At 38.3% G+C, this 14,696-nt stretch overlaps 1 protein-coding gene across 2 annotated transcripts in view; it reads left to right on the top strand.

Annotated features, from left to right (window-relative positions):
• DCL3 (dicer-like 3) overlaps window positions 1–14,696 on the top strand; it is a 90,756-nt gene that overhangs the window by 54,193 nt on the left and 21,867 nt on the right. Inside the window, exons 16-20 of one of the 2 annotated variants that reach the window (XM_088959749.1) lie at window positions 3–529; window positions 630–721; window positions 3,132–3,370; window positions 3,459–3,668; window positions 5,460–5,936. In XM_088959749.1, coding sequence (XP_088815875.1) covers window positions 3–529; window positions 630–721; window positions 3,132–3,370; window positions 3,459–3,668; window positions 5,460–5,936 — 1,545 coding nt within the window. Of the gene's footprint in view, window positions 1–2; window positions 530–629; window positions 722–3,128; window positions 3,371–3,458; window positions 3,669–5,459; window positions 5,937–14,696 lie in introns of both variants that reach the window. The other variant, XM_088959748.1, reaches the window with a different exon arrangement.

Genomic DNA, 14,696 nt, shown 5'->3' with positions numbered 1-14,696 from the left:
AGGTGAGAAGATCAAAATGTTTCCAGGAATTTTTCTTTAATGGGTTATTTGGGAAATTGTTCACTGGATCCAAATCTTCTGGGACACAAAGAGAGTTTTTACTCAAGAAGGAAAATAAATCATTGTGGAACACATTGAATATGTATTTGCTTTTACCACTTGATTCATCTGGAATTCCTAACGACGAATCTCTGAGAATCAACTGGAGAGGCGTTGATTCCTGTGTTTCCATTGTTGAATTTTTGAAGGAGAGCTCTTTGCTTAGTGCTGATTCTTGTTTAGTCAGTAAGGGAAATTCTTGTAGCATCAATTCATTTGAGACTGAATACAAGGTTTCAGAAGTTATCCACTTGGCTAATAGTAATGTTAATTTATACAACCTTAAAGATATGGTGGTGTTGGCTATTCACACAGGAAGAATTTATTCTGTTATTAAAGTGATGATTGATATGTCAGCTGACAGTTGTTTTGATAGTTCCAATGCGATGCAACCAAAATATGCTACCTTTAGAGAATACTTCAATAAGAAGTGGGTGATTTGTAACACTGATCTTTCTATTTTGTTGCATTTTAACAATTACATTCCGTTTATCAATTATTGCCATCTTATTGGCATTATACCTGCCCAGGTATGGAATTGAGCTCATGCATCCACAACAGCCTTTGTTGCTGTTAAAACAGAGCCATAACCCTCATAACCTTCTTGCAAAATCAAGTCAAGGTATGTTAATTCGCCTCCTTTTTGAGGTTCAGTTTTGCAAATGAGTTTCAATTGTGGTGCAAATACTCAAATGAAGGTACTAAATCATGATTTCCTTATGAACTAGTAGTGTGAAGGACAAAATAACAATGCCTCCATATATTCAAGGTTGTCATGATTATGGCTAAATCCATAAATAATGCCTCCATATGTATGTATGTTCCTTTTTTCTATAGATTCTTTTATCATCAGTGAGGACCTTGCTGATTCCATTTCTTAAGTAAAGGGAAGTTGTCTGTACACTTCTAACTTCATAGAACATATTATGTCATGGATAATGTGAATATTTTGTTTAGTCACTATAGTATATTGGGCTAGAAATTTCCAGGCCTGCCTGTGCTTTTTTATTCAGGCCCAACCCAACCCATAATGTATACATGTTTATACATATACTCTGTGTTATATATGCGTTTTTTTTTTCTTTACATTTTTCTCACTTATTCACTTAGGCTCTTATTTTACAGATATTCATTGATGCTTAGCTTACTGGTGTTGGACACGGTACAATACACACTCCTGATATGACACCAGAAACTTCATGGACACTTCTAGAATATGCTTTATAGCATTAATTATTTTGAAAATGAAAAGTGGTATATTTTAACAATCATACTACAAAACTGTGTAAACATTACAAGCTTAATTAAATTTTGACTAGATATGAGTATTGAGAGTGACACTTAACTTCAAAAACTAGATATAAAAGCATGATGCAAGCATATTACATTGGATACTAATGTGGGATGGGTTGGTCCTAGTAATTTAGGATCTAGTGGTTGGCTTTGTGGGGTGAATGAAGGGCTGTGGGTGATTAGAGATAAAGAATATGAAGGAAAAGCAAGTCAAGTTCTCGTTGCTCACCAAAAAATGAGTAAGAAATTAGAACAGAGAGGTGAACTTTTGATGTTAGATTAAGCAGCAAGGAGACAGATCACTTAGAAGAAGAAATAAGGGGGAGAGAGGAGAGAAAAAAGAGAAAAAACTTCTGGCGACGACCAGAATCACTAAACCAAATTTTATTTCATCAAATCATTTTTCTTTAACTCCAAATACAATGACTCTATTTATAGACTCAACTTACTAACTCAGGTGTCTCCTTTCAGGCTCCAACATGGACTAGGAAATTGGCCCAACACAACTCCTAATTGCTTTAGAACTAAGACAAATCCATAATTAACCCATTAGGACACTTAAATAAGGATCCCACTAAAACTACTTTAATTTAAGAAATCAGAAATTACTAAAAATAATAATTATGAGAATTACTATAAATAGTAAATCTGAGAGTTACCAAGACACCAACAACTGGAAAATAAATAAATAAACTGAAATAATACCAATATCCTATAACCCATAAATTCTGAAATTGGTATAGGAATTGGGATATTGGTTTGTTTCCCTATAAATTTTTTCCTTGTGTCTGCCTCTGTATCAGGGATTGTCTCCCAGGACAAGAGGATATAGAATGTAAGCAGAAGTTTGGCATTTCTTTATTGTATCCAAATTCATTAATTACAAATCAATAAAGTCGCAGATTTTTTACTGATAAAAAAAAAAGAAAAAATGTCAAAGCTAGCCCAAAAAAGGGGCTCTTTGGCCATTTTTATTGCATTTTCTAATCTAAATTAGTTGTTGTTATATGCTGATGGTCTTTGGCTTGTGGCTCTACTTTAGCATGGCCATTTCTGAAAAAGTTGGCGCCACTTCTTTTGGAAAGGAAAATAGGTGGTTCTAAACCAGATAAACAGGAACAAGTGCTCTAGAAACATTTGTTTCTCTTTGTTTAAACATAAACCTAGGAATCATGTTCTGGAAATGGTTGTTTAACTTTCCAAACCACATGATGAAAATTGATTCTGTGCATGAAATGTGATGCACAAAAAGTATTTAGATTCCAATTGAATGGGCCCAATTAATTATGATGTTGGTGTTATGGTGTATTATCAATTTAGTTAGTGAGTTTCACACAGAATTAGAGGGGAATTTTTCTATAACCCTGAATTCTCATAAACCAGCACAGTATAGAAAGTAGAGGAATTAATCAGACGAATCAATAGAAATTGGCTTCACAGATCCTGACTCAGAAGTTGGACTATTTCCACGAACAGTCTTCTCTTTCAGATTTTATTTAATTTTCTTCTAGGATTTAAGTAAAGCTTGCTGCAGTCCATCAACACCAAGTTTCTAGTTCCAGATCCACTGCCTTTTTGGTCTTAGAGCCACAAACAAGCATACCAAATGCAAAAAAAAAAAAAAAAAAAAAAAAAAACCTTCCTGAACATCATCTAAATGGTTCAGTACACTGGTCAGAATTTGAGTGATTTAATGAATGTTTGACAACTAATGCTTAATGCTTTCTTATTTTTAGCAGGTGGCTCCTTATGTAGGAAGACATCGGATGCTGGAACTGCTTTGATTGTTGACAAGCTGCAAAATCATGTACACATGCCTCCAGAGCTCCTTGTTTGTATTGATATATCTATAAGTGTCTTAAAATCATTTTATCTTCTACCTTCTCTGATGCACCGATTAGAGGCATTAATGTTAGCTAGTCAGCTGAGAGACGAAATTTCTTATCATCCAAGCAATGGCTGTATATCAAGCTCTCTGGTTCGTCATTTGTTGATTTGCATTCCTTAATTGTTCTTGTATCATTTTAATATATTTATTGCTCTTATGAATATCCTTTTATGTTTAGATTTTAGAAGCACTCACAACACTTAGATGTTGTGAAAAGTTTTCTCTTGAGCGCTTGGAGTTGTTGGGTGACTCAGTATTAAAATATGCTGTGAGCTGCAATCTCTTTCTAAAATACCCAAAGGAACATGAAGGGCAATTATCTGCCCGTAGATCCCGTGCTGTTTGTAATTCAACATTACATAAACTGGGAACCAATAAGAAAGTACAGGTAAGTGGTAGTTTCTGTCAATTTTTAGGCATAGTATATGATTACTTTGTTTCCATATCTGGTTTTTATTTCTGTGGTATGACATTCTAGTTTGTGGTTAGTACCACATTGGTATTGCTTAACTAGTTTTTACTTTCTATCATTGATGTTATCTATTTGGAACAGGTTCTTGACATGGTGAGCCATGTGCTATTTTGGATTTGGAGGGGATCCAAACCCAGATCTGACCCATTTTATGCCCTACTTAGCCCTTTAAAGACCAATCCTCACTCAAGGAGCAAACCCAGATCTGACCCATTTTATGCCCTACTTAGACCTTTAAAGACCAATCCTCACAAACTAGAATGCTCACCATGGCATTCTAGTTTGTGGTTAGTACCACATTGGTATTGCTTAACTAGTTTTTACTTTCTATCATTGATGTTATCTTTTTGGAACAGGTTCTTGACATGGTGAGCCATGTGCTATTTTGGATTTGGAGGGGATCCAAACCCAGATCTGACCCATTTTATGCCCTACTTAGCCCTTTAAAGACCAATCCTCACTCAAGGAGCAATGATATTCTAGCTCTGTCTTTTTTGTAACTGCAAACTAACAATGAGATCATAAGTGAATATCAACCTTTTTCAGTATAAACATATTTCATGTACATAAATTCACTGATATGAAAAGTATGTAACATTGTAACTTCTGAAAAATCCACACACACTTTTAATTTTGGTCATACCCTAGCAGCAATATTTTTTTGTTTTTTCCTGTTTGGCATCCTCTATATTGTCAAATATTCCTGTGTCCCTCTCCACTTCTTCTGGTCATGTAAGATGTGATTCAGACCAATAAAATTAGCAGAAATATTTAGGTTAGAGCAGAAAGAAGGAAGGAAGAAGAGGAAGACAGCAAGAAGAAGAAAGAAAAATGGAGAAGAAAGGAGAAAGAAAGGAGGAGTTCGATAATCTCCTCTTTCCCCTACTCTAATCTTTTTATTAAACTTACTTAAGTTACATAATTTACAAGGAGGCCCTTAAGTAGGCGTCCACATCAGCAATACACTTAAAACTTAAAAAACAAAAATCAGAAGCTAAAGGTCCATAAAGAAAGAGGGCCGAATAAGAAAACATAACAAGAAGGAACTAATAAGAATGACACTAAAGGACTAGGGCCCATTCGGCCTAGTCTCTCTACAATGTGGGTATTTTATTTAATGTAAAAAACACATAATTTCGCCCAGTCTTTCTACAATGTGGGTATTTTATTTAATGTAAAAAACACATAATTTCCATCTTTTACTGAAACTCCTACATTGGGATTTTTAAGGCAAGCTTTGAAGTTATTTTCTAGGCAGCTTCAGCACTAGTGCACATATTCAAAACATTATATTAATAGCAAGAGTTATAGGGATGTTGCTGTTGCTGATAAAAAAATAAAAAAGAGTTATAGGGATGTTGCTGTTGCTGATAAAAAAACAAAAAAGAGTTATAGGGATGTTGTATTGGTATCCTGAATCAAATAAAAATTATTCCACAAATTTGAGGTTCTCTGATGTCTTTCACCTGTGGAAACAGTAACTAGCATGAAGAACCATATCATTTCATTGTTTGCCTTTTCTCTTTGTTTTTGGGGTTGTTTTCTATTATGTATCACCAAACCTATGATCCCTTTGTCACACATTGTCCTTCAGAATGATGCAGGTAGTTCTTCTGATGCAATTCTCCAATATTATAAGACTTTTTTTTTTTGTTTTTGTATTCCATAAAATATAAGTGGCTTCTGAATTTCATATGTACCTTATAGGGCTATATAAGAGACAGTGCATTTGATCCTTGTCGATGGGTTGCTCCAGGGCAGCATTCTCTAAGGAATGTTTCTTGTTTGTGTGGCCTGGATACTCATGAAGTGCCTCTTGAAAGAAAGTTTCAAACTGAAGAGACTTCTGTTGCAGTTGGAAGGGTCTGTGATAGAGGTCATAGGTGGATGTGCTCCAAGACTATTTCAGATTGTGTTGAAGCACTAATAGGAGCTTATTTCATTGGTGGTGGATTAACTGCTGCACTTTCATTAATGAAATGGTCGGGTATGGATGTTAAATTTGATCCTATATTAATTGATGACATCATTAGAAATGCAAGCCTGTGGTCTTCAATGCCAAAAGTTAATGAACTTGAAACACTGGAAACGAAGCTATGTTATAGCTTTTCTGCCAAGGGTCTTTTGTTGGAGGCTGTAACACATCCATCAGTGGAGGAATTGGGGGTTGGCTATTGTTATCAGGTACTGAAATTAAAACCAATTGGAAAATGGTGATTCTTTGGAGAATAGTGTTTTTTTATTGGATCTTAATTTTGAGTATGTATACAAATTTGATATTTCTTATAATAAAAGAAAATTTATTAAATTAAAAAACAAGGGGAAGACAAAGCCAGGTGGAAAGAAGATGCCTAAGAAGGCAAAAAGAAAGGATAAAAATACCCCATCCATTACCCCTTCATACAACCAGAGGAGGGGAAAAATAAAAAATGTCCAGCCAAGAGATTCCCATATTAACACCCCAAGTGCTAGTCCAACCAACTTGAGATCCAACAAAATAGTAGGTCTACAGTCTTCTTGTTGCACGAACTCAAGCTTCCTACACAACCCTTCACAAGACGCCAATGCCACAGAAACTTTTCTTAAACTAATGGACAACCTTCAGCCCTACCTTAACACTTCTAGAATTACCTCTCAGAGGCTTGGGTGCTTCTACATCCCCTACACCTGTGTTGGCTTCTATCTTCTTCTTACCTCTTCCCATCTCTATCTCTGACATCTTCCAGTTCGTCTCATCTCCATCACTTTCCATCCTAGTTACCTTTAATCTTATCTCTACCATTGCTTAACCCTCTGATTTTGTGATGGAAGTTTTTCTTTGTTGGTTTGGTTTCCTGTAGGAATAACTTGTGCAGAATCTCCTGAAACTTTGGTCAAACAGGATTCATGTAGTGAATCCTATATAGTTTGGAACTTGGGATAACTTGGATGATTATGATGATGATGATGGGTAGTTTAAGAGATGCAATAGTTTCAGAGTACCCCCTTTTGGAAACCCTATCAGCCCTGGAGAAAGAAGAAAACTTACAGCCGCTCTCTCCAGGAGTGTCTAAAGTCCCACAAGATGTGATCAATTTGAGTAGAGTACAATACTACTTCGATCAATGTCCTTTTTTTGATCAATAACGGATATTTCATTAAATGATTAAGAAAAAGAATACATTGAAGGGGAGCTAAAATATCTTAACTCCCCACAACTGTCACCCAAAATACTACAACAATTACAATTGAGCCCAAAAAATAGAATTCCTATTCACCCCTTGTCTAGATAATCCATCTGCAAAAGAGTTAGCACTTCTCTTTATCCATGTGCGTTGAACTTCCATGTCCTTGGTCAACCATTTGTATTTCTTCGTTTCATTTCTGTAGCTCCAGAATCTTGAGTTCTCTTCTTTTAGCCAGTTCACTACAGTCTCAGAGTCTCCTTCTATAATCAGCTTGTTTAAGTGCAATTCTTTAGCCCTTTGGATCCCTTCCAGAGCTGCTAAAATCTCAGCCCTTAAATGAGTCTCCTGTTCTGATTGGGCCAAAAAACATTGACATCACATTCCCTTTGTCATCCCTCAAGACTCCCCCTATTCCACAGGGCCTTGGGTTGCCCATGCTGCTGCCATCAAAATTGAGTTTGGTAAAGCCAAGAGGTAGGGGTGGGGGTGGGGGGGCCCAGTAAGAGCTTGAAACCTTCTTGATTAAGAATGAATCTGCAATTTCCTTCCAGTTTCCAATCAGACCATTAACTGAAAATGCTGCAAACAAATCCAAGGTTTTCAGCCAATGAATTACTCTTATGTGAATCACTTCTATTACTGCTTCCACAGTTCTCTCCTTTCCTAAGAAGATCCTTAAGTTTCTTTCTTCCCAGATAGACCAGCACACTACAGGCCTAACACATCTCCACATAATCTTTGCCCTTTTTGTTGGCCAGTTAGAAGGAAAGGAAGCAAACAAGCTTTGCCCTAATATCTCTTCTCAGTCCCAAGTTCCAACCAAATCCAGAGGTCGAGTTAGAAGGTACAAGAAAGGTAGAAACCAATTCATTCTTAAAGGTAGACATGGCAAAGAGAGTCAGGAATTGGCCTTTTAAGGGATAATCCCCAACTCAAACATGTTCCCAACATGGAGATGCCCTTGTAGTCCTTGCCAGAATGGCCAGCATCCCATCTATTCTCTACAAGCCCATGAATACTACCCACTATCTTAACCCACAACTTTTTCTTTTTCTAGTGAGAATCTCCACAACCATTTCTTCAATAATGCCAAATTCCTCTTCCTTATGTTCCCAATATTGAGGCCACCGTCCTACACACCACCTCCCACCCAACCCTATGGTCTTTTTTCTCTTCCCCTGGTTCCCATAAGAAATCTCCCATTAATTTTTCTAGCTTACTAGCCACCCCTTCTGGGATCTTAAAGATTGACAAAAAGTAAACAAGCAGGTTAGCTAAGGCAGGCCTAATTAGGGTGATTCTCCCTCCAAGAGAAAGGTAATTTTTCTTCCATGAGGCAAGTCTCTTCTCAGATCGCTCTACTACCGGATTCCAAACCTCCCCCCCCCCCCCCAATGGATTATCACCCAAAGGCAGCCCAAGGTAACTTAGGGACCAATTAGGCACAACACACTCCAAAATATCAGCATACTCCAATATCTCCCCTTCCCCGAAATTAACCCCAACTATGCAACTTTTCTCAAAATTAATTTTAAGATTTCACATTTGCTCAAACAGTTGTATTGTGAGTTTCAAGTTCCTAATCCAATTGAGATCCCCACCTTCACAAAAAAGAACCATATCGTCTGGAAACTGCAAGTGAGTAAGTGGTACATTCCAGCGTTTTAAAAGGCGTATACCTCATGCGCTTTTTTCATGAGGTGTGCTAGAGGCGTACGCCTCATGCACCTCATGCACATCTTATATAAAAAGACAGAAAAAAAGAAAAAGAAAAAAAAAGGAAAAGAAAGGGAAGGGAGAGAAAAAGAAAGACAAGAAAAAAAGAGAAAAAGAAAGAAAAGGAAAGGGAAGGGAAGAAAAGTTAAGGGGAAAAAAAGTGGTTTTCCCCCTACCCCTTCGACAAGACCCTCCTTTTCAACTAATGCTATGCACTTTATTCTTCTTAATATAAAAGATTTTTATTAAAAATAAAGAAAAATGAGATCCCCCCTTCCTCTTCATCCTCCTCCCTTCCTCCTAACCCCCTTCTCTTAAGGAGGCGTACACCTCCTTGTGTACGGGAGGCTTACGCCTCTTGCGTTCTAAACTACGCCTCGCGCCTCTAGGTAGTGGAACGCCTTGCGTCACGCCTCCACGTTTTAAAACATTGGTACATTCTCCCTCCCAACTCTCCACCCCCTGATTAAGTTCCTGGAATCTGCTCTAGAGATTAGTCTCCCCAACACTTTTGCAACCAAGGTAAACAAAAGAGGAGAGTGGGGGTCTCCTTGTCTGATTCCTCTCAAAGCCGAAAAGAAGTCCACCACTATCCCTCACCAAATAGAATAATGATAAGTCTGGATACAACCCATCACCCATCTGCACCATCCATCTCCAAACCCAAAATTAGTCATTACTGGGGGAGAGCACTATTCGGTTAAAACCGAAAAACTGAACCAAAAAATTTGTTTACTTCTTTCTTTTGTTCAATTTTTGGTTAAACTGGTTTGGTTAATTCGGTTTTTAGTTTTTGTTTTTAGAACTAGAAACTTGTTTCACCGAATTAACCGAATTTTCTATTATTATATATAATATATTATACTTATATATTAATATATAATAAAATGAAAATTGATTTCATAATATATATTTTATAATATATAATATATGTTATAATGTATATATATAATAGAGTATATATTATTAAAATTCAATTTTAACTAAAAACCGAACCGAAAATTTCTGTTTTGGTTATTTTGGTTTTTCTATAATTCGAATTCAAATTCGGTTTGATTTTTATTTTTTAGTTCGGTTTTTAAAATTTTGGTTTATTCGATTTTTAACCAAATTAACCGAATGCTCACCCCTTTCCATTACCTCCAACAGGAAGGACTAGTCCACCAAATCATAAGCCTTTTCTTTTTTTTATCAATAACAGAAACTTTATTAAGAATTGTGAAGCTTTAGTTACAATAAGGGGGAGATAAAGAGTCTTATCTCCCCATCAGTAAATTACAATGAAAGAAGATTAAAAATTAACCCAAAAAATAGCCTCCCTATTCACCCCTTGCTTGGCCAACCCATATGCAAAAGAATTAGCAGTCCTTTTCACCCAACTTTATTGTATCTCAACGCCCCTACAAAGCCATAAGAATTTTTTCTTTTTATTATTGTAACTCCACAAGCCATTGTCCTCTTTCTTCAATCAGCTAATCACCACCTTTGAATCACCTTCCAAAATCAGCCGACTAAGTTGCAAGGATCTCAGCCCTAATAGAGTCTCCTTCTCCAATAGGGCATGAGAACAGAGAAATAACAATCCCTTCCTCATTCCTGAAAACTCCCCCAATCCCAGAGGGCCCTGGATTCCTTATGTTACTGCCATCAAAATTCACTTTTATAAATCCTGAGGGAGGAGGGGACCACAAGGGACTAAGAGTCCTCTTACACAGAGTAGAGGTTGCTATCTCTTTCCAGTTTCTTAACAGGTCAGCAATAGGAAGGTTTGAGAACAGTTCCATAGTTTTTAGCCAGTGGGCAGCCCTTAAAAGTATTAGGTTTAATAGTTCTTCCAGGGATTTTTCCTTTTCTGAAAATATTCGAGAGTTTCTTTCCTCCCATAGTGACCAACACACGACTGCCCTAATGCTCCTCCACATCATCTTCCCTCACTTCTTAGGCCATATGAAAAATGAAGGGGAGAACAAACCTTGGACACTCTCAGGAGGGTTCCAAGTACACCCAAATCGAGAGAGCACCCACTCCCAAATAGTTTTAGTAACCTTACAAGAGACCAAAAGGTGGTAACCGGATTCCCCATCATCTTTACAAAGAGAGCATCTATTAGGAAGTAAACAAGAATTGGGTCTCTTTTTCTGAAGTAGATCATTTGTATTTATTCTTTTCAAGAAAATTTCCCAACAAAAAAACCCAACCCAAGGAGGATGGGCTTGCTCCAAATTTCCTTAATCGGAAAGGACACACTAGGAGGGGCAGATGACTGAGTTAAGGTTTCAAAAAACGAAGCACAAGAGAAGGTTCCTGAAGTAGAAGGGATCCAAATTCTAGTGTCTTCCCTATTATGATCAATGAAGATATTCTCAAGGATGGATAATAAAGGTAAGAGGCTGTCGGAGTCTATATCCTTAATTGCCCTTTGCAGGCCGAGGTTCCACCCAAAGAAGAGATAGGTTCATTTTTTAAATCTGACAGAGCATACAAGGAAGGAAACTGGTCCTTCAGAGGTGAAACCCCAACCCAAAGATGTTCCCAAAATTTTATTTGATTGCTAGATTTAACACCGTACCTGATCCAATGGGAGAAAACTAGAAGCAAATCATGGATGGATTTCCACGGAGAAACAGCTGTAGCCCTTGCCACAATTCCAGAATCCCAGCCGTTGTCTTCCAGCCCATGTATGCTAGCCACGATCTTTGTCCACAATTTTTCCTTTTCCACTATGAACCTCCACAACCATTTTCCCAACAACGCCATATTCCTTTGTTGATGTTTCCAATCCCAAGACCTAGTTTTTTACATCTAATTACCACCTCCCATCTCACCCTATGATCTCTCTTCTCCTCTCCCGGCTCCCACAGAAAATTTCTCATTAATTTTTCCAATAAGTTGGAGACCTTGGTGGGGATCTTAAACACTGGCAAATAATACACATGTAAGTTAGCTAGGGTGGACCTAATCAGAGTGACTCTCCCCCCTAAGGAAAGATAATTTCTCTTCCAAGACGCAAGCCTCTTCTCAAATCTCTCCACTACCGGAGTCCAAAAGCTTTCATTCTTAGGGTTATCTCCTAAAGGGAGGCCCAAGTACGTCAAAGGCCAATATGAGATTGCACAACCTAACACACCTGCATAATTCCTTAACTCCCTCTCCTCCACATTCACCCCCACCACACAACTCTTATCAAAGTTCACCTTGAGGTTAGACATCTGTTCAAAAAGTTGTATTGCTAATTTTAAATTCCGGATCCAGCTTATATTCCCACCCTCACAAAACAAAATTGTGTCATTTGCAAACTGGAGATGTGTCAGTGGTACCTCCTCCTTGCCAACTCTCCACCCTTTTATCAGATTCCTTGAGTCTACTCTATGGATCAATCTCCCAAGTACATCAGCCATCAGGGTAAAAAGAAAGGGGGAGAGTGGGTCTCCTTGTCTTATACCTCTCAAAGCAGGAAAAAAGTCGACCACCGTTCCATTCACCAATATAGAATAGTGACAAGTCCTAATACAACCCAGATCCATTTACACCACCTTTCTCCAAAGCCATAGCTTCTCAACACCTCCACTGAAAAAGACCAACCCACTAAGTCATAAGCGTTCTCCAAGTCCAATTTGCATACCACTCCCTTCTTCTTAGATTTCCTGAAGCTCTCCAGACTCTCATTTGCAATGAGGATTTGATCAGTGATCTGTCTTCCCTCTACAAATGCTCCTTGGTTGGGTGCAAAGTAGTGGGGAGGACCTTCTTTATCCTGAGGGACAACACTTTTGCAATTATTTTATACAAGCTATTCACCAAACTAATAGGTCTGAAATCCTTAGGTTGTGATGCCTCTTTCTTCTTTGGGACCAAAGCAATAAAAGTTCAGTTCAGGTCCGGATTAATTATTCCCCTACTATGAAACTCCTTGAAGACTGATCTAAGATCCTTCTCTACTATATCCCAACAATCCTGATAGAAAGCCATTGTGAAGCCATCTAGGCCTGGAGCTTTTGTCCTATCCATTGAGAATATTGTTGCCTTTATCTCTTCCGAATCAAACCTCTTTTCCAACCAGCCACTCCAAACCTTCCAACCACACCCTCTCATTCAAAGGCCTTCTGAATATAGATTTGAAATGAGTTACTAAAGCCTATGCTATTTCTATCGTGTTCGACAAAACTGCTCCTTGTACTTCCAATTTTGATATGAGATTCTTTTTTCTCCTCCCATTTGCCATCGAATGGAAAAATCTAGTGTTTCTATCTCCCTTCTTTAGCCACTTACACCTAGTTTTTTGCCTCCAACTTATTTCCTCCTTAATCAAAATATCCTCCATCTACCTCCTCAACTCCCATCTCATTTTCATGTCTTCCTCTCCAAAGGATTCCCTCTCTTCATTCATATCCAAATCATCAATCTGCTCTAGCAAGACTTGTTTCCTTTCCTCTATTCTCCCAAACTCCATCCAACCTATTCCACTCCTGTAATTGTGATTTTAGAAATTGAAGTTTCTTGTGGAACCTCATTCCCTCCCACTCTACTGCCGGATTAGATTGCTCCCACCACTCCTTGATCTTCTCACTGAATCTCGGATGGGCCAACCACATATTTTCAAACCTTAATGGAGTGGCTCCATCACCTCTCAACTCCTCCTTACACAACACTATAGGCCAATGGTCTGAAGTAATTCTTGGGAGTGCCCTAGATACTAGGTTGCCCCAATTTTCCTCCTAGTCTGTTGAGAACAAGAATCTGTCCAGCTTGGAGCATACTGGCCTCGATTGAAGGTTGGACCAAGTGAAGTTATTATTTAGGAGTGGAATTTCTTTAAGCTCTAAAGTATCCACAAAATGGTTGAACTTTCTCATGCTAGTTGTCACTCTTTGTCTGGGGTTGTTGGTTTCCTCTGTAAACTGCACTACATTAAAATCCCCTCCCACACACCACGGTCCCTCCCAGAGGCCCCTAACATCACTCAATTCCTCCCGCAATTTCTTCCTCTGCCTGTAGTCATTGGGGCCATAAACGTTTGTTAGTACCCATTCGTACCCATCTTCCACCTGTCTGAACTTCAGGGAAACAGACTAATCACCTATTAGCTCCTCCAAGTCGATTAGTATATCTTCTTTCCACAGTGTTACAATCCCGCCTGAGGATCCCCAAGATGGAGCGGCCACCCACTTGATTCCCCTTTCTCTCCACACACTCCTTGCCCATCTGCAATCAAAATCCATTCTTTTAGACTCCTAGATCATTACCACATCCGGGTTAAACTTCTTAAACACCTCTTTAATTGTTGCTCTCTTCCTAACATTGCCCAAGCCCCTCACGTTCCAACTTAGAATTCTCATTTTAACTTCTCAAGCTCAATCCCAATTCCTCCATCCTCTACTTAACCCCTTTCTTTCTATCCCCTCTCACCTCAAACTTCTTGTCCCCCTCAAAATCTCTTTTCAACCTCTCTGCTTCACTCAACTTTCTTTTCTTTACCTTACTATCCTCTTTTTTATGTAGATAAACTTTTAGATCATTTGGATTCTTCAGTTTACACCCCAGCTTTTGCACAAATTCTGCAACTGATTCTTCTTTGCTAATTTCCTCCTTATCTAAAGTTCCTCTCTTCTCACTCCTAGGGATCTTCTCACTCCTTTCCATATTTCCTCCATCATTTGTCCTTTCTATCCATTCTGTAAACCCCCATTGCATTTCCTTCCTTTCCACTTCACCCATTAGACCCTCAATGATTTCCCAAATCTTTGTCTCCCTACAAGTTTTCTCCACCACTTCCTCCCCTTCCTTATCCCCTTGTTCCCTCACTGTGGCTTTCTGACCATGGGCCTTGGACACTTGGTTGAGAAAGGCATCTAGAACAAGGGACAAGGAGCACTCATCAGTAGCAAAAACTGAATTGACAGAGTTAACAGAAATACCTGAGGTCAACTGAGGGTGGAGAGGGGTATTCAAACAAGGAAGATTGGTTGTCACTCCCTGTTCAGAGAAATTGGAGCTCTCTATCTCCTCGGATTGGAGGAAATTAATCCCCGTCACTTGGTCTGCACAAAGACCTCTTCCTTTA

This window comes from Nelumbo lutea, chromosome 8 (assembly GCF_056320005.1).
Source record: "Nelumbo lutea isolate HS-2025 chromosome 8, American lotus-T2T, whole genome shotgun sequence".
NCBI classification, from domain to species: Eukaryota; Viridiplantae; Streptophyta; class Magnoliopsida; order Proteales; family Nelumbonaceae; genus Nelumbo; species Nelumbo lutea.
This window is presented reverse-complemented; position numbering and strand designations above follow the sequence as displayed.